The sequence below is a fragment of the Mchenga conophoros genome, linkage group LG16, assembly GCF_057382185.1.
Source record: "Mchenga conophoros isolate Kocher_MC1m ecotype Shallow Benthic linkage group LG16, M_conophoros_male_GT1.1, whole genome shotgun sequence".
Classification (NCBI taxonomy): Eukaryota; Metazoa; Chordata; class Actinopteri; order Cichliformes; family Cichlidae; genus Mchenga; species Mchenga conophoros.
The window spans coordinates 16,689,877-16,717,812 of NC_140541.1; the positions used below are offsets into that span (position 1 = coordinate 16,689,877).

Sequence of the window (27,936 nt, forward strand, 5' to 3'; positions counted from 1 at the left end):
TAATTACGACACAGAAACTGGTGCAAAAAGTTCCATCTCGCCACAGTTAGGAAGCTTAAGGCAGTTATGAGAAGACCAAAAAAAAGAAAACCTCAATTACTTTATCGCTGCCCCCTGAATACCCTGACTAAATGTCAAGATCATAGAGTCCCTCTGGGCTTAAAGGGGATGATATCAAAAGGCTTTTCTGTTGCTTTATGTTCCACTAAATAACATGGGTCTTTCTCATCATTGTCCCTCTCTGTGTTCACTTCAGCCTTTAAGTTTGCCTTCTATACTGCTGCGCAGATAGCCAGTGACCTCATCCTGTTCCCACAGTTCAAAGCACTGGCCTGCACTGAACCGGCACCCGCGTTTAGTAGTGAATTTCAAAGTGGGTGGCTCTTAAACGAATACGAAAACAAACAGAATTAAAATGTGTTCAGTGGGATCATTAAAAGTGTTCAAGTTCACTATGGAAAATCTGCTGCGGTGCTTTATCTCTTTGCAAAAGTGCAAAAAAAAAAATGAATAGTCGGTTAAATAGAATGCACAAAGCTCCTTTCGACAGCGTAATATCATTAAAGACGTATCACTAAGGAGAGCAGAATATGCAAAGCAGAGCACTTACAGCCACCAACATCAAAGCAGTCACAATGAAGCCAGCCACAAATAGAACAAAAGCATTAGTTGCAATAAGACTTGGCCCGGGGGTAAGTTAGGGCACAAACGGTTGTTGTTGATTCTTGTGGCGATAAGCTTGCTTTAGCATCACCACTGCCTATGTACATATACCAGTGGAGTGGATTTAATCGCACTAATTAGAATGCACTCAAGGCAAAATGCAACATCTACTGGAATAATCTGAGAGAAAAGATCTCCACTCCAATCTATTCTCCTCCTCTTTGTTTCCGGCGAGGGGGGGAGGGGGAGGGGGGTGGACAGCAGAGGATCTGTTTTTGGTAAACGAGTGAGCGGCTGGTGTCTGGTGGTTGGATGCATGTGTCACTTTGGACTGGTTGCCATTTCGAGGACAAGCTGCGGGGAGGCCACTCGTGGGGAGGCTGAGCGTGCATGTGCATGCGTGCGCTTGTGTGTGTGGAAGAGACCTAGACAGAGGGAATCAGAGCCTTAGCAACAGTGACAGAGAGATACAGACCAAACCATACCTGTGGGCGGGATCATGCCGGGGGACATGAGGCCGGGGACTGAGTGGGGCATGATGTGGGGGTTCTCCGGTGATGTCACACTCTGGGTTCTCTTCGGAGGCCGGCCGGGTCTGGAGCTGAAACACCGGGCAGAAAGAGGGAAGAAGTCGGGTGAGAAATGAGGAGGAGGGGCCGTGTGGGTAGTGCTGGTCTGGTGCTTTGTGGTGGTGGCGGTGGTGGGAGAGTGTTAACATTTGGAGCACTCCAGAATGCAATTCCATTCCAAAGAGCTAACATGTACTGTAAATAAATTTCTTTTCAAGGACAGTTGCTTTCTGCAGCTCAACATAATAGACTTCCATAACTAATTAGATTACACGGTGAATTCATTTCCTTTATTGAAGATCAACCACTTTTTGATGCATAATTCATAACCCGTACCTCGTTACCTGTTCCTCCATATTAATATCCCCACACTATTTGAATTGCCTCGTTTGCATATGCTAAAATCCAGCGCGCGGCCCTCGGCCTGGAAATTACATGTTAACTTGTTATAATTATTGCAGTCAGGCCACTATTGATTTATGAGACTTTTAAAAACCAAATATGTGTAGTTCTGGTAATGAATGATATTTTAAGGTTCTTCAGGAAATTAAAAGGCAATGGCTGCCTTAGGAAATGTTCTGCTTGCTTGATTTAATGCGTGCCTTAGCTGGAAGGTGGTGTGACAGAGTGATTCAGACCTGTTGGACGGTTCTGATGGGGGAGTTTTATTACACCAAACGAGGGGCACAGATCCAGCCGTGATAAATGACTGTGCCACCTTACTGTGGAGGAGAAAAGGCCTTCAAAGCAGATACACCCCTGACTTTCCACACATCTTACTCATTCACTTATTAATACAGCTTCGAGTTTCAATCAATACCTACTTTGCTGGCTTATAGTTACAAAGAAAAGCCTACAGGCTGAAAAAAACAACAACACAATGAGCATGTAATGGGCCGAGATTCTATAGAGGTATATTCTTTATGAACAAGGGGCTGGATGTCTCAGCTGAAGATGAATTATGGTGACGTGACACAGGTGACATATTGGCCTCATACATTATTTCACATACAATAGTCCATTTCAAGCTTTACTGGGATACCGAGCGCTCTCTATCAAGAAGTGAGTTTGACTCGTTTTTAAAACACCAAAAGGTTTCCAGAGTGTTCTGAAACTACAGGAGAAAAGCTGGATGGATAGTGATATGTATATATCAGTTTTATATACTTTTTTTTTTTTCTTTTGAGGTACGAGACATTTCTTTGTTCATTCATCTCCTGCAGGTAAAGTTAGTTCACACTTAAACAGTCATAATTAATATGAAGACTGAATTACACCATTTTTTTAAAAAGAAAAAAAAGGTGTTTGCAAGAACAATCTAGATTCAATCAATGTAACAATAATGTCTTTCTCTAGACTTTATCAAGCACTAGGCTGTTTGTGTTACAGTACATTTCACTGTATTTCCCAAAGGCGGTATCTGTAGAATGACGCAGTGTGTTTTAGTTCAGACGCCAGTCGAAATTTATTCAGCCATATCTTGCGAGGTTTATTTACCTCACTCCTGCTAATAGAGTGCACTCACTCTATCTGTCTGAATGTGCTGACTCTCTCATATAGTGGCGATGGAGGTTTTAGGACTAAAAGCAGACCTTCACCCAACTGTGTCCCTTTGGAGGGGAAGTACGAGAGTGATAGAAAGAAGTAACAAGAGGGAGAGCGAGCGGCAGAAAGCGAGAGGAGGGAAAGGGAGAAAAGAGGGAGGTGGAAAGAGAAACGAGTGCCCGCTCAACCTAGGAACGTCTGGAAACGTAATTCCTATTTCTATAGAAGAACCTCTTTGATCTTATGAGAGGGAGAGATCGCAGACAGTTTTGCTGTCATCACTTTCACTTGTACTCTGGCTGAATTATTTATGAAAGACCTCAATAGAGGGTATGTGATGGGTAAAAGGCTTTTTACTAACAATACTAAAAGCAAAAGGACCCTCAAATGGACAAAAAAAATGTCACATCAACCTTAGATCATGTCAAAGGATGTGAACTCGGGTACAAAGGCCCAGTTAAGTAAAGGTAATGTTTGGATAGGCTGCGAGAGATTCTGTCCCGTGTGTTTAAAGGGATAGCATTTCATCTACAGCCTGCACACAAATAACACCAGCGAGCCATGAAAGCAATACACCAGCTGAAAATGGAGCTTTGAACTGAGGAACCTCCGAGCAACAGGAAAGCCTCTCAGAAAATTAATGCTACTGTCTCCTTTCCTTATGGCTTAGTAGACGTCTACATTTGCAGAAATGGCAAACACTTTATTAAAGAGGGGGTGAAGTGGCTCCTCTGCTCAACGTTTCCAAAGACTGCACGTGTATAATGTTCCCGAACGATTTGCGCCACATTTTCCCAGGCATACGGATCTGTGATGGTCAGAACCATCCAGGCTAATAAGCCAGGTCCAGGGAGGAACTCAACCTGGCCTCAAACAAAAGAGCCAGGCTATTTATCAAGCAGCAGATGCTGATTCCCTAAATAGCCTGGCACAGAAACAGCTCCAAACTAGGCCATTATTGCAGAAAAAAAGATAGCACAACTGGATTTATGATTGGAATTTGTGTACCTTTGCTACATTTCTTATCCGCTGTTGTCTTTTCTAATCTTTTATTTTTAAATTTTCTCTCTCTCTCTCTGCTTAAAAAAATCGAAACGTTTCAGGAAATAAGAGCCTCTGAGTTCCAAATTGGGGCTTGTTTGGACAACTTTATTTCTGTTCTAGAGGTCAATCATGAAAGAATTTTATTTCATGCTTTATTTATATTTATGGTTAAGATATTCAGACCCCCTTATATCTCTCTGGCTTCAATTAAGGAAGCAAAATAGGCCCCACCAGCTTTGGGCTGGGGCCACAAATATGTTACACATCTATTCTCTCCCTTTTTCTTGTTTTGCTGCTATGGTGAAAAGAAAATACTGGTGAACTTTCCCTGAACCAGACTTCCTTTAATGGCCCGGCCGTGTGTTGACCCAGCAGAGTCGGCTGGAACCTGATACTATCCAACACACTACGCTGCGCAGGCAATCAGATTACACGGGGCCCAACAATACACTCCACACGAGTCCAATTTCAGCACTACAATGCAATAAAAGCACAATAATTAAATTCACGTTCTCACCCCGTTTACAGGAAGCCAACACGGGGTGATAGGTATAATAAGAGGCATAATATCGAATGAGATATCAGGATGCTTTTTGATCTCACGGCAAAATTCTGACATCTCGCCATCAGTCTCGTTTCTGATAACGGAAGCAGTGACTGAGATCTTATTACCCAGAACGCTGTTAATGCAGTGATTACGATCTGTTATAAATCAATTGAAACCACAAATGTAATGTTTAGCCCAAGTGAGCACACTCCCTTAGTGGATTCAGTTACACACAGAAGTCATCCGCTCCTCCCATCTTCGGATATCTTTAGGAATTCAACCTGATTATGTCAATAGTGGCTCGAGTTTGCAGAGAAAGAGCATAATATTATTTCCTGGTGGTTATGATTGAGCCATTAACCTTTTATCGCAGTCTTTTGTTTGACGTTTCTAAAAGCTAAGGATGAAGATATTTATTCCATTTCCGCCCGGTTGGCCAAAACAAGCGAGTGAATCATTCGTCTGGGGCTTGTGTAAACAAAAGGCCTCTCCAGGTCTCTGCCAATCAGGTCTTATAAAATATTAACCCAATGTCATTGCCCTTTTAAAATCTCTCACCTAGAATTCCCTAATTGTTCCTTTTCTTTATCTCTCCAGTGCAGAGAGTAAATAAATTAACAAAATAGCTTTTATCGCCCTGAGTAACCTTTTAACTGAAGGATTATCTGGGGTTTATTTTTCATTTCTCTCACAGCGATAGCAGAGCATGCCCCATTGATTGGTTTGCTGGGGTGGTGACCAGCCATGAAAACAAGGTCTTATTGATAAAACAAAGCAGTTTCTTACCTTTTAAGTGCCAGGTCAGGCAGAAATTCAGACGCCCTGAACCCATCAGGGGCCTGAATATGCTGAGTGCATTGGTTTTTTTGGAGGTTTGTTTTTTTTTTTAAATTCAGTTCATCAAATGGTTTAAAAATATGCGCACAACTCCCCTGAGAGGTTAACTATGTTTTTAAAAAAAGATAGGAATAACATGTCTGTGCTGTCTTACTGCCAATTTAAAATCCCCACAGGTCAGATAACATTGTTGTCTGGGAAAAAAATAGTGCGATGCTTAACTTTAATTTGAGAAATGAGTTGTGTTAAAAAAAACTTGGTCTGCTGGACAAGAGAAGTGTAATGCTAGCAAACGCAGAAGGAACAGGAAGTTGTGCTCTTTAATTTTACATTTGTTTGTTGATTAAACTTTAAGAGTAATAAAGAATTTTACATTTGCTCATCGAAATCACTGTTTGAGCAAAAGTGTCGACCGTTCTCTCAAACCGAGTATCTCTGGGTGAATAAGCAGCGTAGCATTTCTCGAGATTTTCTCAAAATCTACAATCAAATTAGCTGAGAATCGAGCGTGCGTGTATCAAAGAAAGCGTAGCAACTTGACAAAATGAAAACCAGCGAGAATGACAGGGCTATATGTTGCTTTCAACAAAACGGGGAAAAAGAAGGAAAAAAAAAAAAAGATGATTTATATTTCCTGCTGACCTTGGCAGTCTATTCGTTGTGATGATCATAATCTCAGAGTCACCGTGTGATACATGGGAATGCATTCGCTCATCCATCTTTTTCATGCATCCATCTATCCTTACCCTCATCTTGTATCTGTATTTGCATTGAACCTATTCTTGGATTATCTCAATCAGCTTCCCCCTTGCACCTGTCAAACAACGCCTCGCACAGGTAGCCACACGGCACTTATCTGATCTAGATAGCTGGATTACAGCGAGTTTGAGTGCGAGCAGAGAGAAGAGGAAAGAGAAAAAAAAAGGAAAGAAAAACAGACTTTTATTTATTAGGGTTAGGAACAGCTGCATCCGCCTGCAAACTGTGAACCTTTGTTACGGAACAATATATCACAGATCAAATGGTGTGAAATCAAAGGCGGGAGAGAGTTAGCATCAATCCCACTAAAACCCCTTTTAAAGTGCTGTCTGTGCTCTGATCCCTGTGTGGACTAATGTGCGGGGTTGAGATCAGTGGTAGTTGGGAGAGTGGGTGCCTTCCTGATGCCTTTGTCTGGGCTCAGGCCTGATTAGGACCACGCTGGGTGAGACGATCGCAGAGTCTGACGGTACGGGGGAACTCGGAGCCGGTTTTGCTCCTTCCGCTGTCCTCGAGCCCGTGCAATGAAACAAGCAGACTTTGAGAGAAGACCGATGTTACGGCAGCTATAAAGAGCTTAGTCCTGTAATCGCTCTCTATTAGAGCCGTTTGAAGCCTTTCGGTTGTGAAACCGAATCTAAAAAAGATCTGAAATGCGATAAACTGCTGATTATTCCCATGCATCATTAATGTTAAAAGCTGATTTCATAATTGTACGTCCCATAACTACAGAGTCTAAGATTGCTTAGCACCACATGAACAGACTCTGATAATGAGTAAGCAGACTTCCTACATCACGGGAACTGATGAGGAAAGCCTAATTGGTTGACTTTTCCATGCCTAATGGATGATTCTCTTAATTAAAAAGATACTGTACCAAATGTTAGAAATCAGATAGCGCTTAAAGTAAATGCAGTTAATCAAATGTATGAGAATGAGCAGTTCCAGGAAAGCCTAAATGAGATTGGTAGATATGATTTGGCTCCAATATTTATTAATTGCAAGTGCCTTTGGTTAGCAAAACAGAACAGGTCTTATCTTCAAACTGCTAGGAAATTTCATCTAACCACTCTCACTGATCTCTCTTTTTCATGAACTGCGATGCATATGAAACAAGTCTTCAAAACAAGGCTTTTAAAACTTACCCAGTCAGGGTGCCTTTGAGGATATTTAATTAAAATCTAATCCTGCATTCATTAAGGCTCACATAAATTAAGCTGTCATTCATAAGATTTATGGATTCTCATTTGCATATTGCATACAATTCATCAATTACTCAAGTATGAAAGGAGCGCATTTCCCTTGGAGCTGCCTGCTAGCCTGCCAACATTTGAAATGAGAGAAAGAGCACGACTGTCAGGCATTCACTGCAAACTTTTCCCCACAATGTCTGTGCACTGATTAATCTCATTTTCTAGGCATCCCTTACAAGATTGTACACAGTCCAGCTGCACTTTTCAATTATTTCTCCTGTCCTCTCAACTAACTTTGAAAGCAGGATGGGCTAAATGTGGACTGGAGGCTACTTTGGTCTTTATGTATATAACATGTCTTTTTGCCATGGTAATCATAAATTAGAGAGAGGGGTTTTAAAGATCCTAATGGAAAGGAAATGTAGTAATTTTATTGCAAATCCCATCAGGCAAATATTCGGCATGCTATAATAGCATATTTCCTGTCACATTTAGAGAAGAATACATCCAGCAGGCATTCTGACAGAGGGAGAAAGCTCAAGAAAAAACAAAAAAAGATAGAGGGGGAGGGTGGACCAATGAGAAAGAGAGTTGCAGTGAGAAAACAAAAGGGGGGGGGGGGGGGGGGGGATCTTAGTGCTAAACACATAAAAACTCCCTTTTTGGACATGAGGCTATGGGAAACGCAGTATGGAGTAAGTGCTTAAACCAAGCGGAGCGTGAACGCATCTAAGATAAAAGGTCAGGCAAACACAAACAGGCCACTCGCGAGGACGAATGGAATTAATTGACTCATTAATATGCATGGCTAATAAAGCTCAAAATCCTAAAACAAAAATCATTGTCAACCATTCCCTTTTAATGGCTCTTATTTTCAGCTTGAGAAGAGCTAGTCTACAGGGTGTATCAATCTTAGGAGGGGTGGAGTTCCTCCACCAAACAGGCTTGGGGTAACCTCGGTGTTGTATGCTCATGTCCTCCCCAGCAGACAAAGGCAGAGTTGTTCTGGTGGAGGGATTAATTGAGAATTAATCCCAGTTTCTGGCAGTGGAACAGACCAGCAGTTAGAAGTGAAAGTCATCCTGAAGGGTAGTTAATTGGTTCCCCATAGCAAAAGCTTTGGAGAACAGAAATCAAGCTGCATTTTCATTAATCCTCCCCATTGTTTTGTGAAATTGTTGTGGAGAGTGACTTCAGATAGAGTCAATAGTTAAGGCTTTTAATTTGCTTTTAATTCTGCCAGTGGGGTGACAATTAACAAACCCCAAAGAACAATAGCTGTGAAAATTATACGTTCGATTGACTCTAAATGACTCTGAAATCAAAAACCGATAAGCAATTAATATACTGTACTCTACAAATGGTAAGCACCTCCAACATACTTGATGCACTCCATCTAACTCTCTCACTCTATCTCTACATATACATACATATATATATATAGGGCTTTTAAGCTTTGGGAATAGGACCGTCGGATTGTCGGATGTGATTAATTACGGGTCCAAATGGACACAATAGACAGAAAGGGTGATGTAATCATAACACGAGGAGACACGGTGGCTAACGGCAGAGATGGAGGAGGAAAAAAGGCGCAGAGAAAACGAGAGACGGAGCACAAGAGACAGCGGCGGCTCACAAACACATTCCACGTTCAAGCTAAACAGGAAGACCGTGGTGATTAGCATTAATTGCACTGAGGATTGGAATCCTGTGTGAAACATTAAACAAAAATTATCTACTGTTTATTCTGTTTTTTTCCCCTCATTTTTTTTTCAATAATTAATGAAAAGTAAATACTTTGGAGGAGTCCAAAAATGATCTGGGGAGGAAAAGAAATGTTTACATAATCAGGAAAAATGTTCCTGTACTCTTTTTCCTCTGTGTGCGCGCGTGCGTGCGTGTGTGTGTGTGTGTGTGTGTGCACACATGGAAAGGTTAGGGCTCAGGCCTGGTTCTCACTGTTCCTCAGTGTTTCTCCATTAGAAGTAACAGTGTCTGTTCCCCTGAGTGCCGACTGCTGGGAGAGTGTTTGCATATTTAGATACAAGCAGCCCTGTTTATGCAGCCCCACTCTTGGCTGCTCAAGTTCACTCCAACGCAGGTCCTGATCAATTTGGCCAGCTGTGCTTTAAATGCTGTTTACAGCAATAACATTGTGGCTAACAGAGCACAGCCTAGCCTGCACGCACACACACACACGCACACACATTCTTACCAGTGAGAGACAGACAGACAGAGGGAGAGAGAGAGAGAGAGAGAGAAGCAACTTCAGAGCGAACCCCCAGCCTGCACATCCCCAGACGAGCATTTGTACTGAGTTAAAGACGAATCAAAGCCTGACTCCTCTGCAAGACACGGAAGAATTGGATTCCGTCTGTATACATCTCTGTGATCCTTCCGGAAGAATCACTGACTGCGAGCGAAGAGAGAGGAAATAACAAGAACTCAAACCCGGAGTCCCAACCTGACGTGTGGGCCAAGCTGAAGGTGGCACGTTCCAAGTTACAGGCGTCGTTTCTGACGAGTGATTGGCACGGAGCACAAAATAAAACGTCAGGCTCGCTGAAATTCCCACACACACATGACAACTGCTTTCGACAAGGTGCCGCGCACCTCACAAATAACTCTGTTTGGGCGAGACGCTACATTCCTCGAGACTTTGGGGGTTTCTCTTGAAAGCTAAAACTCCATTTAAGCCTGGCAGGACAGCAAATAGGCCTACTCAGCAAATAGCAGTGAAGCTGCTGCTGCTGCTGCTGCTGCTGCTGCCGGTGTGCTCTCGCTTGATAATATAATTCTTAATGTACAGCTTGACGAGACATAAATCTTACCCGAGAACCACCTCACCTGAATTCTTTTCCCGCTCTCCTTCTCTCCCTCTCTCATGATGAATTGTTTGCTACATCTCGGAGACTAAAACCCTTCAACCTCTTCAAACCCGGGTTTCTAATAACGCGTAGGTGCTGGGGAGAGGTGACAGCATGATGAATATCACAACAGACAGCTCCAATATGGGACAATTTTACCAGATCGATATCTCACTGCAATATCACAGAAAAGGAGCTGATATTAGTCTACACAGTGTATTACAGATGGGGTACATTTCTTCTCTCTGCACTCCCAGTGAACCTGGGCTATATTTCATCCACGTCGGCAATGGTTTACACACTCACAGACGCTCTGGAAACTAATCATAGCGTGGTAGCCACACCAGATGCATCTGCTTAAAATTATCCATATGTGTGACGCGCCTCTAACCCCCTTGTTCAACACGGCGATGGACTTGCAAATAAACTGTGAATCACATTAGAGGATGTTACAGGCCATTATTTCTAGCGAGAACAAATGTTTTGTCACATTCTAATAGAGAGATCACAGGCATCATGTGCGCAGCTTTTTAGAGCAAAGCCGAGGCAAAAGAAAGAGGCTTTGTCACGTTTGAAAAGAAGCACGAGAACCTCGCAATTAGGCGACAAAACTCTAAAGTTTGTTTGCCAATAAGCTGAAATTATTAAAAAAAAAATCTCTTCAACACGTTTTTTTTTGTTTTGTTTTTTTCAACTGAAATCAATAAGTCCGAATAAACTATTCCTTTCTAATTAAATGGCGCATACGTGTTTGTAGGCATGTGTGCGATCACAGGTCTGACTTTAATTTGCGCTAAGAGTAAATTATGGTTCGGGGAATTCATCACAGTACAAACATTTGTTGAGCCCTAGATGAATAAATCAATCACAAATGCTCTCTGACAAATTAACTGACACTGTTCTCTTTGTCAAGCTCGCCGCTAAACACCGTGGTCAAGTAACGTGTGCCTGAAGAAATGGAATGAGACACCTTTTACTTCCAAGGGAGACAGATGCATATAGGAGAGAGGGAGCGAGAGGGAGAGAAATGAGAAGGAGACTGAAGGAGGGAGCGCAGACGCTGCTAACGCTTAATATCTTCTCTCTCCAGGGGGCCGGGGCTGAGGGCCCCACTGCTGTCAGCTGCAATAGGACCAGTCTTTTCGTGAGTGCCCAAGGTTCGTTAAGGGCTATTAATGGAACACAGTATCCCTTGTGTAGGGAACTTGTCAGTGTTTCATTAGAGACTGATAAACATATAATACATAAGTGTCAAACACAGTGTGCGCGCAGTGTGACGTGGTGGCGGGAGGCGAAAGGGATTTTGGGATTGGAGTGTTACAGTCATTCCCATGCTCTGCACTGACAATATTTGGGATTTCATAAAGAGGGAGGAGCGCAGTGGACACACCCCGGGACCTGTTGAGCAAACTGTTTGGCTTTACGGAGAGGAAGTCCACAGCCGGCGGTGCCGCTTCGGCAAACACCGAACTGTATTATATTCTTCAATGGTTATCTGAGAAAAGAGGAGCGCCTTTTTGCACGTGCGTAACTGGTGAAGATGAGCTGGCACATCTCTTCTTACTGCTTAGGCCCAAAAGTACAAGCAAAAGAAATACATCGTATTCAATTAAAGTTCTTTTTTTCACCACTACTGAAACAAAGCAGCCCACAGCTGGGACTCTGGGTCTAGTTCACAAAGTCCTTTTGATCATTTTGTGGCAGTAAGAGAGTTTGGAGTCCCGTGGAGTACGGGACCAAGCCGATCTTATTATGATAATTGGGATACATCAACTTCAGATAGCACTAATGGAGTGAGATTTCAGTGATCAAGAGTGCGTATTCGACTGTAGAAGCAAGTTCACTTTTTTAGAAGGAGGCATTATGCAACGCTCCGGTTGTGTTCCCAGTGGGCAGCCACTGAAACTTCCAGAGCAACCCAGAGTACGCTTTTAGCTTTGGTGTTGGAAGCAGCGCTTCACTCTGACGTTTGCCACCGAAGACAAGTGTTGCTCCGGTGAAGTTAAATCTATTTCCTCGCGAGTGAGTAATTGGTCACTATGACTATTAATCAGTTAATCTTCTCCTTTTCTTTTTTTTTTTACACCCTCTCTCTTCAACAGAGAAATATCAGAGGTTCAATAATTAAAAACGTGTCAGGTGAAAGTCCAACGCGCTTCCTCACACTGTATGTTCTCACATTCCCTGCTTTGTTCATCTTATTAACCTCCTCTCCGCTCGCCGCGCCTTTAAATGAAATCTTTAGCCCCTTACATGTGAAATTAAAACTGCCCTCCCTTGAGCGCTTTTAATTATTCTTCTTCAGGAGAAACTTCCACTTCTACTTTTTGTCAAGGCGGCCTTCTTCTCCCCCCCCCCCCTTTTTTTTTTCCACACTCCTACTCACTGCCCAGGTCTGTCATGCTTCACTCCTCCCCTCCAGCCCGTTGCTCTTTCCCATTTTTTTTTCTTCTTTTTCTCTTCTTCTGCAGGTCTGTTTAATTCTCACCTTGCTCTGCCCTTGTCATCAAGCCGTTGAAGCACAAAGCCAGGAGCAAGGGAGTGTTTACTCATTTCCCCACTACATTACCTCTCCTATTAATCACTGCATGGAAACTTCTGGACACTGAAGCATCTCTGCAGTCGCTGCCCCAGCTGCCCCTCTACGCTAACAGGGCAAACTTTACATAAATGCCATTCTGGATATAAAAAAAACCAAAATAAAAAACAGAGTGCAGAGCGTACGCTTGCACTTGTTTCTTCAAGTAGGCACCCTTAAGCCAAGACTGCATTACTTCAAAGAGTTAAATATGTTAAATACCGGGATAATATTTTAATGCCCTTGTGTAAAAGGAAACATAACTACGGCTCTCGATAAAAAAAGAAAAAAAGAAGAAGTTTTGAAGCAAACATGAGTTGGTTGACATTGAAATGCATGATACATTATGAGCACACAGGACAGGCAGAGGTTAGTGTGTCTAATTAATCAAATTTAATTGCATGTAAATTGTACTTTAAATGCAGATGAGGAAGAAAAGCTGTTTTTATTTTTTCCGTCAGAGAACACCCCCCCCCCCCCCCCCCCCCCCCTGTTATTCTTCACTTATTCTATTTGTGAGATCAGAGAGATGAAAAATGAACTGTTTGCTAAAGCAAAGCTACGTCTCTAATTCCTAGTGTTAAGGTTTATTTAGACAAACACTTGATTTTTTTGTTTTGTTTTGGGGTTTTTTTTGTTATTAGTACTAGGGGGGAAAAATGTTTAGCGTGAAAATTCAATTTGAGTCCTGTGTGTCCACGCTGCCCCACGAACAAGGCAAAGCTGCTGCTGTGAAAGGATTCTTATGAAATTCAATTAACACACCAACAGCTTTCCTTTTCTCTCCTGCCCTAATTCCCACATTCCCGCTGAAATGACTGCATTCCCGGCAATTATGCTAACCGCTCGGAGTGCACCATAAATTTACAGGTCTGGGAAAGGCTGTAACGAGAGCTCCTTAAATATGGGAAGGAGACGTTTGAGAAGATGGATCGCCGTGGGCTAGTGGTCGGCCGGCAGTGGGCAGGGGGAACTTGTTTGTGAAACGCATACTACTAGCTGCTCTGCTTCTTCTAATGAGGCTATGGACATAAGGAACATTATCATTAATGAATGAACCCCTCCTTTTTCCGGCTTTTTCTTCATGTGTGTTTTTTTCTTCTTCTTTTGCTTCTTTTCTTGCCACAGCCCCCCTGTCCTTTTATTACTGTTTCACTGGGCAGCCCAAGGCGGCGGGCGGCATGTGCGTCGGCTATATATGAGAAAGAGAAAGAACCCAAAATATTTGAAATGCAAATAAATGAGTAATGTAAATAGTTTTGAGAGAGTTTACCCAGTGAACAATGGCCCCTTATGAGACACAAGTGCGACAGAGGGAGAGAGAACAGGACTGCTGGTGTGGGGGATCTGAGCGGTGGGGGTTGGAGGGATCATCCAACACAATGTGGCCCTTCTCCTAAAGCAACTTGTTATCAGGCGCTACACAGAGCCCCCCATTCAATCTGCATTTAAATACATTTCAGTCCACTCACTCATTTGCATTCATTTCTCCCATTATATTTGAAAATGGCTAAATGTCTAGCCAACACAATGTGGGAGCCTATCACCGGCCAGGGGAAGCCCACACCTGATGCCAATTTAGCCTGCTCGGATCTATTCAATGCCGTGGCCTGATCTGACAACTCCAGCTCTTCCCCATCCAGGAGACTTTTCAATTGGATCTGCTCGCGGTGACAAAATTGTTTTTGCTCATTGAGGTTTTTTTCTCCTCTTCTTCTTCTTTTCTTTTTCTGTCCCACCCCCGCCTTTCCATCTTTCTCTCCCTTCTCCCATCGTCACTCCCTCCGTCTGTGCGTCTGGGTGTCTGTTTGGGAGCCATGGGAAAAGGAGAGGCAAATGATTCTCAGTGGCTTCTGATTTCCACTATTTGTTCAGCATTAGGCCCACTTATCTCTGAAAGAAAAAGCAACATGTGGAGAGAAAGTGACAGGCAGAAATTCAGCCTCACTAACAGGCCTATTGTGCCCTCAAGATCTGCATTCAAACACGAGGGGCCCTCCAACTCTTTCTCCCTCTCTCTCTCTTTCTCCCGCTCCCTCTCCCTGTCGCTATAAAATGTGCACATACTTGTGCATAGACCTCTGTCACAGTCAATTACTGCTGCTAATCTGTACTGCAATGGAGAGTAAATATTTCATTACTTTTTCAAATAAACAGTTGGTCTGAGCTCATGGAGTGTCATCTATTCTGTGAAAGGAGCTGTGACGTTCACATTCAATTACACCATAAAAAGCTGCCAAAGCTTCTGAAGTAGACTTTTTGTGCTGAGAGCACACTACCAAAATCATTAAGACTCGGTGGCAACATCTTGAGATGAAAAGCTGAGTGGAGAGCCCCAGCATTTACACTACAGCACCTTTTCTTCGGCCCGAAAAATCATCCTGGGAGCGCTGCCCTTGCCTCCCCCTTTCCTCGTTCTCTGTTCATCGGCCGGTGTCTACGCGGCTCAGCAGAGACACACAATGTTGTTTTCTCTGCAATGTACTAAGTAGTGTTGTGTGAGATTAGCAGATGAAATAATGCAAGGAACGGGGAGGGCAGGGCGGGAGTGGGGGGGGGGGGGACTGGCGGGGGGTTGACAGAGAGATCCCAGAGTCTACTGCTCATTAATCACTGCAGCGTCTTTGACCTTTCATTTGCCAAGGGCGCTAAGAGAGGAGGAGGAGGGTGGCCGCGGCTGCTAACGCTGCCCAGGAAAGAGGCTGAAGAGAGGAGAGCAAAGGGATAGACGGTGGGGGGGTGGGGGGGAGAAAGGGTTGGAGAAGAATCAAAAATATGACCGCGAGATTCTGCCGTGTCGAGTCCAGACGAGATGCGTTCTTAAGGAAGAGTGAAATTAATCAGCTTCGCCAACCGTTAGATGAATCAGGCATTTCCCAGCCCCTAGGAGGTATCAGCTGCTCTGCTCCACTCACCGGGCCTGATAGAGACCGATAGGCCCCCTTTCCCATTTACACATGTTATTAAAAGAATTACAAAGACGTCTGCTCGGCTCCCTCCCCTCACACCAGTGTGGGCTTTGGGAACTGGGTGCTGGAAGTGGCAAGAGGGTGTGACATTAGCGTCAGGCGTATTTTTAGCGTGCGGATGCTCCGCTCTCGGTTTACCAGGTGGGATGACTGAAGGCAGCCAGGCAGCGGTGGTGGTGGAGGTGGTGAGAAAAGCTTGACACACTCCAGCTATTGCAGAGAAGTGCTTGTATATGTGAGAATATGCGTGTGAAAAGAGAGGAGAGTGAGCGATAGAAGTCGTGATTGTGGCCCCGCTTTGGAGACTTGGAGCGCTGATTGATTCGTAGGATGATGCCTGTTATACATCATTACATCTCCATTGTCTGTTGTAACTTGGAAACACACTCCTGTAATTAGATAATGAAGTCACAATGTTTTGCAACAAGAGCACTATAAAAAATTTTAATAAATAAATAAAGATTCCGGTCTAAATAATTAAGCTACAAATAAGCACGAGAGGAAATGAATGAGAATGATAGCTAATCAAGTGAAAACAACGCCACTTACTGAATCAATACAGGGGAGATGAGTGATGCAAGTGCAGTATAGTTTATCACTGGATATGGTGGACAGTTATTAATATGCATTTAAGCTTATTTTTAACCCTAATTGATGTTCAAGGTTAATCTAATCAGACCAATTGTACCTCTGAAGAGGCTGCTCCAATTTAATTGGCTATTTTTATTGCCTCAGCGAGATTTTAATTGAAACCAAAGGGGATCTAACAACAACTGTGACATGTTGATGTCTGGGGGATAGTTATAAATATGTGACAAAATATGTGCATTATTAATGTGACTTCTTAATGCATTATTGTAATGCGTCCCCAGAAATGTAGATATTACTTTACGCAACACGGGTTTAAGAGTTGGGGGGGGGCTCAGCTCATCCTGAATATGTCAACAAAATAATACAGGGATGCTTTAATCTGACTCCAGGCAAATCAGATTTAAATTGTTAACATTCAAAAGGAAAAAAAAAGGATAACTTCTGTAAGTGTAATGAACTCTGAAGACTCCAGGAAAAAAAAAAAAAAAGAAGCTGGCCTCTATTGAGTCCTCACAGTTGAAATGCTGATAAAAAACTGTCAGCGTATTCAGAGCCTTTTGCGCGCCACAGATAATGTGGTTCAAGAATAGTGTTACTACCTACACAAGGAAAGCGATGACACCATAAAAAAAAAATGCCATTGATCCCAAAAGAAGAGATTACATTGTGTCTGACACAGGCGTGAACATTAGCATTAGACTCCTGGATCAAATTCTGCACTGCAGCAGTAGCCATTGATGATATCGATCAGAATCGTGGCTACTACGATTATACATGAGCCATCAGCTGGCACTTTTAAAAAATGGACTTCCTCTCCTTCCTGGCTTTTGTAGAAAATTCTCTTTATCTGTATGAATAGCCCCCCCCCCCCCCCCTCTTTTTTTGGGAAGATCAGTGATTTTAGACCTAAACGGCTTATTAATTGCAGGCCTGCTTCCTGCTGAAAGATCCAGTGAGAATTCAAGGGGACACGGGATTTAGTGCTGTTGGAGTGTTGCTATTTGTCCTCCAAGGGATGACAGTCAGTGTCAGTGCTTTAAATATCAGGCCTATTTCCAGACCTGGAATGACAGAGGTTGAGATAAGTAAACATACAAGGCGGGCCAAACAAGGCGGAGTGAGGGAAAGAGTGAGAAAAGGTAAAAACTCCGGACTGCTCTGTCATCTATGAATAAAATGAGAGTCTAAGCGGGGCCCATAGACCAACAGTAAGAGTGGAAAACATCACCTACTCAAGCCTGACATCTGTATAAAAACAAAAAATAATCTGCTGTCAGCAGAATGTTCAATGACTCCTATCACCCGGCTGCTGATAAAGACTGGCCGCTGTAAGGATTGGGCTGTTATGCGAGGGGCTCAGTGGATCGGAATGCATGCTAATTGCCATCAGAAATATGTGGCGAGCCTTACAATTTCTGGCACTGCTCCGCACCTTGGCGAAGGACATGCCAGACGGACTCTAGCAAAACAAAGATTAATGAACAGCGTTGAATCGCTGTAATGCCATGTCAACAGTACCATACATTTCATTACAGAGGTCACCAGTGCGCCGGTGTTAATGCCATGCGAAAAATGTACACTGCACAAGTCTCAGCCCTTTCAGCAAGCTGAAAACAAGAGATAAATATTTTACTTGTTGGATTATAGTATTCCACTGATGTGATTACAAAAAAGCCCATTACAGTGGCCAAATGCACATTTACTCAGCCAAAGGTGTGTACATATATATATATATATATATATATATACTAACAAGGGGTTTTGTAAATGGAAAAGTTCACAGCACCATCAGAGTGACAGCAGAAAAATATATTCACCGTGTCAGTGTAATTCAGTGTGTCAGTAAAACCTGATGCTCTAAACAGGAGCAAACCTCCCCTTTTAAATAATTGATATTTTCTGATTAAATGTGGCAGTTTGGAGATAATGAATTCTTTATAGTGTGCCTTGAGCAACTCAACAGCTTTGCCCTGTGTGACAGCTTTATGGGGCGTCTTTTTACCCAAATTTTGAAAGTTTAACCTATGTAGATCAATGTGCTTCCTTAAAAGAGTTTAATAAATTAAAGTGCAGGGGGCTTTTTTTTTCTTTTTTCTTTTTTTTTTTCCTCAGCGAGCAGAAAAAGCTGATGAGACAGGTTTAGTTTAATCTCAGGCAATAGAAGTCATTAACCATTCTCCCAGGAATTAAAATATAGCTTGCCCTTTTCTTCTCTCACTTATCATTAGCATCACTTTAATCTCCCCGCGTTTCACACTGCTATTTTAATCATTACTTACTGCCTTTTGACAACTGAAGAACATGGCTTCTCCCCCGCTCAGGCAATATCCTGATTTTAGCTGACAAAATGTAGGACATCATTTAAAAATATCTAAATTTCCTCTTCTCTTTTTTTTTTTTTAATTCTTCTAACTTCCACTCTTTAGACCCCTGAATGTCTGCCTATTTATATCAAAGAAAGCACAAAAGACGAGGGGAGATTGAGTGGACGACATTCAAAATGTAATTTGAGTTAGCTGCAAGGGTAAGAAAATGTGTAATACGGTTTATTTGTGCCTGTAGTGTTATTCAAATAATTCCACATATTGCTCTATGTGGGTCATGTAGGGGATTGGGGTTATATTTGTCTGCCCTTGAATCAATGAACATTTACAACAGTATCTCTGGAGCAGAGTATAAATAAAGCATTATGGCCAGTCTCTCAGTGACAATGACAGATGTAGGGCAAGGAATTTTCTTCAACTTTTGTTTTTTTATTGTTACTGGTAACAGTAAAATCGAACAATAGTAGAGGATCTGGAGCATGGTTAATTTGTAAATGACGAAGAATGGCTGAACAGGTGATAGTTTGTTTTTTAAAAATGTGTATTTCTTTTGGGGGGTGGGGTCAAGCTTCACAAAGCTTCATTTTTTTGGAAGCGGACCCGCACGACTTGTTTTTTTTTACGCTGCTAATTTCTGTTGTGCAAACGCATCTATGCAAATAGGTGCGTTCTTGCGTCATTACATTTCATTTCACTGATTTAACAATAATCCATCTAAGCTAGTGTCGTTCTCCCCTAAAACACATGAAATTGAACTAATCTGCTTTTCCCTAAGTGACTCACTACTTCACTGCCTTCCCTAAACTGTGCCAAGATTAAAGGCATTACCAAAGAACAGAAACCTCGAGTCCTTTAGATTAGTGTTCAATTACTTAATCCTTTAATAGAATTTGAGTTTTGTCCAAAACAACAAAGTACCTCAAATGCGCATTATTATTGCTGTCAAAAGCGACAAGAAGATTAAGTATAACTGCTACAGGAAGGTTTAAGACTTCAAATTCAGCGCACGTGCAACTCTTTCACAAGTGGGAGAACTGATATAATGATCATTTAGAGAAACATATGGATGGCATATTGTCCTAATGAGCCACACAAGCAAAGGCAGAGCTTGAGAATTTGGAGCTGCTCGAAGACCGCCTCTAAGAACTCCACATTGCGTTAAAGGGGAATAAAAGCAGTTGTTTTTCTATCCTTGCCATCGGGTGCACGTAAACACGAAACCGGCACCCTCCCTCCCTTTCCTCTCTCCAAAAAAAACCCCCCGTGCCTCCCCTCCCCTCCTGCCGCAATTTAAAAATCAACACTGAACTTGTTCGCTAAACGGTTGGAAGCAGTTTATGAACATTTCAACAATAAAATCCCCTCCTCTTACATCAAAAAGAATCTCGATTCATTTCTGATCTCTATCCAAGTTCAAAGGCTAAGTTAAAGTGATACTTCAAAGAAGCGTGTAATCAAAGACATGCAGCTGTTAAAACAATCTTTTGTTAGTTCATTGTCTTCAAACCAGACTCTTCACAAAATCCCCAAATGAAGGGGAAGCAGAATCAAATAAGTTACATTCAATCATTTTGAGTGGGAGGCTTTGGTGTCATGCTAGAATAACTGCAACACTGAGGATTTACTACTATTTACAGCAGCTGAAGCAGTACAATAAGGCTGGTATCCTGCCGCAGGAAAAACTACCAGGGTCCTCTTAAATATGCCAAGGGCTCGAGGCGCACTAAAATACGCCCCGCACAAAAAAAGTGAGGCATTTTGACAAATTAAGCACCTAGTTATGAAGGCTGCATTGTTATATTTGATGTTGTAGCCTTGCTTCTCGACTGCAAGGCTCTGCGGCTGTGTGTAAAAGCTGTATAATGTCCTCTCAGTCTTTCCTCCGTGGCCTGCTGCACTGTGTCATTTGATTTCCTGCACAAGGGCAAGTTGCAGCTGTATTAACAAGTCCCTATCACTACTTGATGCCATTGAATTTTAATGCCAGGCCAACCAAAAGGAGGGACAATGAAGAAAAAAAAGGGGGGAGCTTTGCCAGTCCACTGGCTTGGCTTAATTTTTTAATATGCGTTAGCACCTTGCTTTAATCCGACTCTAATGTACATCATCAGGGGTTACTGTTGAGATAGAGAAAGGGGCTGTCAATCAAGGCTTGGTCAAATTATACCCAGACTCCATTAGGTTTAAAATAGAGCGATGAGGTCTAGCGTGAGTCAATCAAATCATTTAAGGATGGCTGTTACAGTTATTACGTTCTCCTTGTTATGGAACCTGCTCTTACCTTTATTACCATCGCTGGCGGAGGAGAAAGTGAACGATCGCTGAAATGCACCTGTTGTTTTCACATTACATGTTACAGTAAATTTTCCTGGCATCCTGCTTTACGGTGACCATCATGCAGAAACTAAAAGTGCATACTATCAAGCTACAGACAGGTGATAAATTAAAGGAAAATCCAAAAAAAAAAAGAAGACTAAAAGTGTCTTGATTGGATGTTGGAAAACCGGGACAGCTATAGTGCGTCTCGGTTTCGACTCTACACTTTCTTGGGCATCTGTTGAATGGATGGGACGTAATTCTTCAAAAAATATTCCTTCATTTTGTGTTTTGAGGATTGCAATGGAGAGCTCTGACAAGTCAGTCCAATATCTCCCCCATAGGTGTTTAATTAGGTTGAGATCTGGTGACTGTGAAGGGCAGAATCATTTTCCCAATTGCTCTACATGGTCATCCAGGAAGAGACCAATTGGGACAGAAACATTTCATCAAAGCATGAAGGTGATCATAACTTTATTAAGTGATTTACAGTGAAGTGGACAAGTGGACCTTAAGCATGGAAGCAAAATACAGCCCCCGCCCCCTTTTCCCAGACAAAGGATAACCAGGCCACCCAATGCTCTCAGGTTTTTCCTTTAATTTGTCACCCATCTGTATAAACGAGACATTTCAGAGAATACAAGTATTGCATTACAAAGTGATCTTGTTTTTTTTAAATTACAACAATCATTAAGGGAGTAGCTTGAGATAAAGTAGAACGTATGGGAAAGGTAGCTTTAAAAAAATAAAATAAAAAAGACAAAATAATTTTTAAGTTCTTTTAAAATATACAAAGACCAAATGGTATTACAATAGGAGATAGTTTGGGTTAGATTCGCTTTTTGCATTTTTGGTAATATAAAAATTACCAACCTGTACATGAGAAGATCCAAACAGGAAGCGAGCAAGGTCACCACATGTGAAAAGAGAGAAAAGGGAGGGAAACAAAGTCAGAAACAGATTTTTCTGTCAGGGCTGTAACTTAATAACTCTATTTAGCAAATCAATGAAAGGAACCCCAACGTGTTTTATCTCCGCCATAAAGACTTTCACATTGTGTTCTGCTTTTGTTGGCCCAGTCCTCACCAGATCAGTGCAATAGCAAAATAAGATGAGTCTGACGCATCTGTTCTGCGACGCGTTCCACGAACTCCGAGCCAAACGGACAATATGCGGAAAAATTCAGAATACTGTTGCGAAATATTTTCATTTTGGAATGTTTGCAAACACGCCACGAGCCGCGTGACTGCCAGACAGCTCTTAACCACCACGTTACCAACTAACAGAAAAGTACAGGAAAGACAGAAAAGAAATGGCATCATCATCTCCGTATATGTCACAAGCCAAGGAGATCTATGTCAACCACCGAAGAAAAAAAAAAGAAAGTGTGTGAACCTGCCCGCGAGCACGCGCCTGCGCGTATGTGTGTACATCCTTGTGTATGTAAGTGAGTCTGTGTGTGTCTGACCTGCTCCATCTGGAGGATTCGAGCACTCGGGGGCTGTCACACAATAGGGAGACGAAAGCCCGCTGAAGGATAACAAATGACTTCATGGCAAAACAGCCATTGAAATTCTTTCAGTATGTGGCATTAAAAACAACTGAACAAATAGAGATAAGAAGGTGGGTAGGATTTGAAATTAGATTTTTCTTTACTCTCCCCTCTCCCTTCCTCTCTCCCTCAGCTTAAAAGCTAAACAAAACAAATGGAGCTTATTACTGCAGATTACCTTACACTGGACAGATTCACCACATGAGGCCTAGCGTAAACAATGTCTTTCTCTCCGCGCACTAACTATGTGCCATTTATAACAGTGAGCAATCATATCCACCGTACCCATAGATAAAAGCAAAATATATCCTGGCCAGCAGTTTAAAAATATAATTGTTTAAGGGCCTGTTTCCATGGGGGTTGCCATAGCAAACACTGATAAACCAATTAGGGTCTGTTGTGTTACTGCTTATTTTACCTCTGCATAAACGGCAGCTGCCACAGGAGACCGACTGGATGTGTGTGAGTCAAAGGAAAAGCTGAGCCCTCCGTCTTCCTAACAGTGTCACTCACAAAGTGTTCGGACACGCAGTTAGCACTGCCAAGACCTGAACCATGGTTTCTATTTCCATTTAATAAATCATTTGATTTGAAGGAGGGGTGGAAAAAAAAAAGCTAATCGCGTTAAATGTACTGCGCTGTCCTCTTTAACCCAAAGTTTTCTTGCGCCTGCAGCCAAAGATCCATCCAAATATAGTGTGCACACTTCATGAGAATCAACCAGGGAAAATTCTGGTTCATGCAGCTTTCTGTTGGATGGATGCACTGAATCAGCAGCACCGGAAGTGGCAATTCGATTAAATAAAGCAGGCACATTAACATTAAAATGGGACAATATTTACATTTTAATTCTGCTTGCTTTATTTTTTCCAAAAATGACTTTAAATAGGATTTTTTTTTTCACCATGCGGATGAGAGTGCATCCTCATAGAGGGTCATCTGATTGCTGTAGGGTCTCTACCTTAAAATATACAATATTTACAAGTATCTAAATCCTACTGTTGAATTGAATTTTGTTTGCTTGTCTTTTTTCTTACATTTTTCCCCCTAAAATAGTCCCAATAACATACCAACACTGGCCGGAAAACCTGTGCTTTACCATATGTAGTACAGCATATGTTTGAAGATACAGTTCATATAGTGGGCCTGGCCTCTCCAAATCTTTTTTTGGTAGGGAGGGGGTTGCATTTTTGGGTCCCCAAAGTTTTGAAATTAATCTAGCAGCCTTGTATCAACTAAACACCTGTGGGTGCTAATTCTCCAGTCAAGTGGTTTTACTCATGCAGAAGAAGATGGCAACACATACTGAAGTGGTTCAGCGTCTCAATCAAACCTCGAATGAAACACAAACTGTGGAAAACAACATGGAACGTGTCAGCTTGCACTGTAATAACTTGGGAAGCGTTTGAGTCTTCTTATCGGTCCACAATCCACAATTTTCTGTCTCTTCTGTGTAGTGGAAGTGTCAGTGTATGATTAAGTCACACGGTTCTTCTGTGTTATGATTAGCTAAAAACTGAAGGCTCGTCTCATTGCTCTTTGTCACGGGTCTCTTTCTTTTAAACACTTGTATCCATTTTTCACCATTTCCAGGCATTCTTTTATGAAGCAGATACATACTTGGCTGATCGACAGCAAGCACCATCATCGTTTCCAGAGATGGACAGTGTCTCAGTATTGATTTTAAAGAAGTGGGTTTTGTGAAGTAATTTCCTTTACAGCTTTTCAGTGAAATAATTATGTTCAGTGCGTGTAAATGATCAAAAGAGTTGCATTTAACAGGCAGCATGATCGGCGTTAGGTACAGGGGGCAGCAAACACACAGCTATTGCACAGAAACAACCTGCTCAAAATTTATCATGCGACCTAGTCGGCCTAACAATCAGGCGTTAAAGAGAACAAAAGCCCATTCCAAATAAATTCCCACTGTATTTGTGCTGGGATTTGATTTAGTGGCCTGTGGGGAGGCACCATTTGGTAGCACAAGAAGAGGCGGGGAGAGGTAGGTGGTGTCTGAGAGGAGAGCGTACGAGTGTGTGAGTGTGCGCGCGCCTTGTGTGTGCGTGTGCGAGGGGGCTAGGCACCAGGGGATGGTGGGTAGGGGGGGTGCTCATGTGCCAGAAGTGTTTATTGTGTCATGGTGATTTATTGAGTGAGCTTCATTTCACTGAATGTTCTCAGATATTTATTTCCCTAAAGGCCCCACAAAGATATGAACAGGCCTGCATCCACATATGTCATCATTGCCCATTTTACAGCGTCAGGAGATTTCTCTCAAACTAAGAGGGGGGAAGGAAAAAAAAAGAGAGAGGTAGAGAAACAGCTAGTGGCGATCAGGGCACCTCTCCATCAAAGCCCTGTAAACAATGGTACCTCAGCAACACGGAAATGGCATTTTGGAATATGGCTGACGACTTTTCAGTGTTCATCCCTCCTCCTCCTCCTCCTCTCCTCTCACTCATTGCTGCCAAATACATACTTACAGAGCATACATAATTTAAATCGCGACTTTGAAGGCCCACTCAGCAAGACCTCGCTTTGAGTGTTCGCCGCGTCACAGTTTCGAGAATTTCTTAAGCAGAACTTGAGAGGAGTCACCGAAGACTCGGGCAGACATTTCCGTCTCCTCGTGCAACATTAAGGGATTGCTGAGGCAGGCTTAGCATAAGATGCTAACTGAGATGCTAGGTTGTATCAAGACTGACGCATGGTTCGAGTTTTATCCTGCTTTGGTTCTTCGTTGCAAAAGCACTATGGTGATCTTAAACAGTGCTGCTCTAAAACTTTTCTATGCACATTCCAGAAAATGAGCCTGAGAGGACACGTGAGACAAAGCTGGAATTAGTGAACATCAGGTTTGGCAGGAGGATGAGCTTGTGTTCATTTTCAGGTCAGATATTAAGACACGAAGGCTTGAAGAAGGAAGGTTAGGTCTAGCTTTTTCTTCTTCTTTTTCTTTTTTTTACTTAAATGCACTTTTACCCGACTTTTTCTTTTTTTTTTCTTCTTCTTCTTTTTTTTTTTTTAACCAATAGGCCAATGAGCGTTATGGCAATGTAGTATCTGGTTGATTCTTATTCTGTGGGGGTAGAGAGTGGGTGAGGCAGCCAGATGGTAGGAGTCTTTGATTCTCCAGATGGCTGTTCTGTGTGGTGCTCAGTGACACTGGGCAGGCTCATTGACATGCTGCCTCCCTCCCCTCCATCTCTTCGCCTCCTCTTCCTTCACCTACTCCTCCAACACAGTCGCTGTTACGAAGATGGATACCAGCCCCCTGGCCTCTAGCTGCAGATCTTGAGAGGATGGGATGGGACTCACCACTTAGCCCAACATAGAAAATATCAGTGTTTGGGTTCGTATTGATGACACCCATTTGCCACTGTCAGATCTACGTGAATTGTCTGTGGGAGGCGCTGCTATTGCGGCTAAAATGATTTAAGGAACGAGGAAGAACTGATCTTAGGCTGGCTGCAGCATGACTACGGGGCGAGTTGGAATTGGGGTTTAAATACAGGTCCTGCTTTAATAAATCAATTTCACAAAGCAGGAACATTTGTAAAACATTTATTCGGCTTCTCTCTTTATTAAATTTATGAGAGCCCCGTTTGATGGTTATATGATTATTCATTCTATGACTGGCAGTGCTATTTAATAAACTTTTGGACCTTTATATGAGAATACAACACAGAGTATCACATGGTTATTATTAAGTCATTTTGTCTGTGTGTATAAATTATTATATTGGGAGTTGACTGCTGACATAAAGAAAATTGTCATCTTGACCCTCATCATTAATTTTATGGGAGGAGAAAACACACCCTAGCCATACTCACGGCTGGAAATGAATCTACATTCATGCACATCTAAATTAGCCAGTTAAGCAAATCTTGGCCTAATTTGAATTGGACCAGTTAAGACCGTGTTTCTGCACATCAGCCAAGCTCTGGCATTAAACGCTCCCTGCTTTTATTCCCTGACCCCTGGTGCACCTCTCCTTTTGGGGTCATATCATCATTACCATAGTGCAAGCTCAGAGACTGTGTTTCTGTGTGCCTTAATTAATGTGTGTTTATAGGGGGCCACAGGAGTGAGTGCACTTAATGAAACATTGCTACGGTAGCCTCCAGGGTCCAGAAGAGACAGCTTCTCTATTGTGCTGCTGATTCTTACAGGCTGTAAACACTTAATTGATCTGAGGAGCATATTTCACTGCGCGTTCTAGGGAAATCCTTTTTGAATTGGGACTGTTCATGATTACTTTTTAACTTCTCTTTCAGGGATCTCGGAAAAAAAAATAACACTGTCTGGAGTCTGTTTATTTCCACCAAGAGAGGTTTAATTAATGATAAGTCTGTACATAAAATGAAATGAAAACACAAAAGAAAGGGAGACGGCGAGTAAATATACGGCGGGAAATCAAGCGAAAGAATGCCGCCGTCTTTCCAAGTGTTTCGTGCGATTATGATGATGCCACTGGAAATTATCTCTGCTTGTTGTGATGTCACGTCTGGGAGTCTGGCGTGGAAGTACTGGTGCTATAAAAAGGCCTGGAGGTCCCTGCTTTGTGGCAGATTGCTTTCCTCCAGCAAAGAGTGATCCTGTGTTTGCGTGTGTGCGTCTGTGTGTGAGTGCGTGCAGCAGGGCCGATGACAGGGGCCATGGCCTCCCCACCCGGGGGACCGCCAATGAGAAAGAAGCATTTCCTCTAACATTCCATGGGTCACAAAAACAATTTGCCCAGAGAAAAGTGGCTAAACAGCCACAATCCTACTCAGTGAAGCTTGTGCAGGGTGGGGGGAGAGAAAACGCTTCAACTTTCGTGGGAAGAAATGTGCTATACCCTACAACGAGGCTGTGTGCTAATACCGCGCTAGCTCCACAGCAGTGTATAATTAATAAGTTTGCTCTGTATGTTCTGAAACTGTTTTGCATTGGAAAAAACAAATTCATTTTTCACGCTTCAGTTGCTTTGTGATTACTGTTAATCGAGAACACAGAATGATTCCCTACTTCATTACCCTGTACACATACCATGTCTGCAGCAAAAAAAAACCCCAACCATAACTACGTGACTAACCCCTCATAGGTGTCCACATCACAGCGTACACCTCTCCAAATATACCTCTGCTTGAAATGGCCATATTATCTAAATATAAGCATGGAAAAATCAGACGTTCCCACCCACACAAGCACACACACACACACAATCATCTGTGGCCCTTTAATCAGCACAGAGTCTGGACTCTTGATAGATAGATATTCACGATGACATAACACCAGGTCGAGTGAAACCTGGAACAGGAAAGCCAGGCAAAGTCCGCCATAAATAAGCTTGAGCTGATAGAGAGAGAGGGAGAGAGATGCAGCTGGATTGCTGCTGAAGCGCACAGAGCACTTCCTCTGTCTTTCCCACAAGCCACACGGGCCGACTTCTGGGACAGGTACAGGGAGCAGAGCGGACATTCCTCAAAATACTCCCGATCTAGGACAACTGGAAAAAAAGACAGTGACAAGTTGCTGGTGCGGTGTTACTAGGACAGTGGGACAGGAGGGAAAAAATAAATAAATAAATAACCTCTGTC

General features: G+C 42.5%; 1 protein-coding gene across 3 annotated transcripts in view; it reads right to left on the reverse strand.

The window, feature by feature from the left end:
* dachd (dachshund d) overlaps positions 1-27,936 on the reverse strand; it is a 92,137-nt gene that overhangs the window by 44,165 nt on the left and 20,036 nt on the right. For all 3 annotated transcript variants that reach the window (XM_085250409.1, XM_085250410.1, XM_085250408.1), the window contains exon 2: positions 1,149-1,264. In XM_085250409.1, coding sequence (XP_085106535.1) covers positions 1,149-1,264 — 116 coding nt within the window. The remainder of the gene's footprint in view (positions 1-1,148; positions 1,265-27,936) is intronic.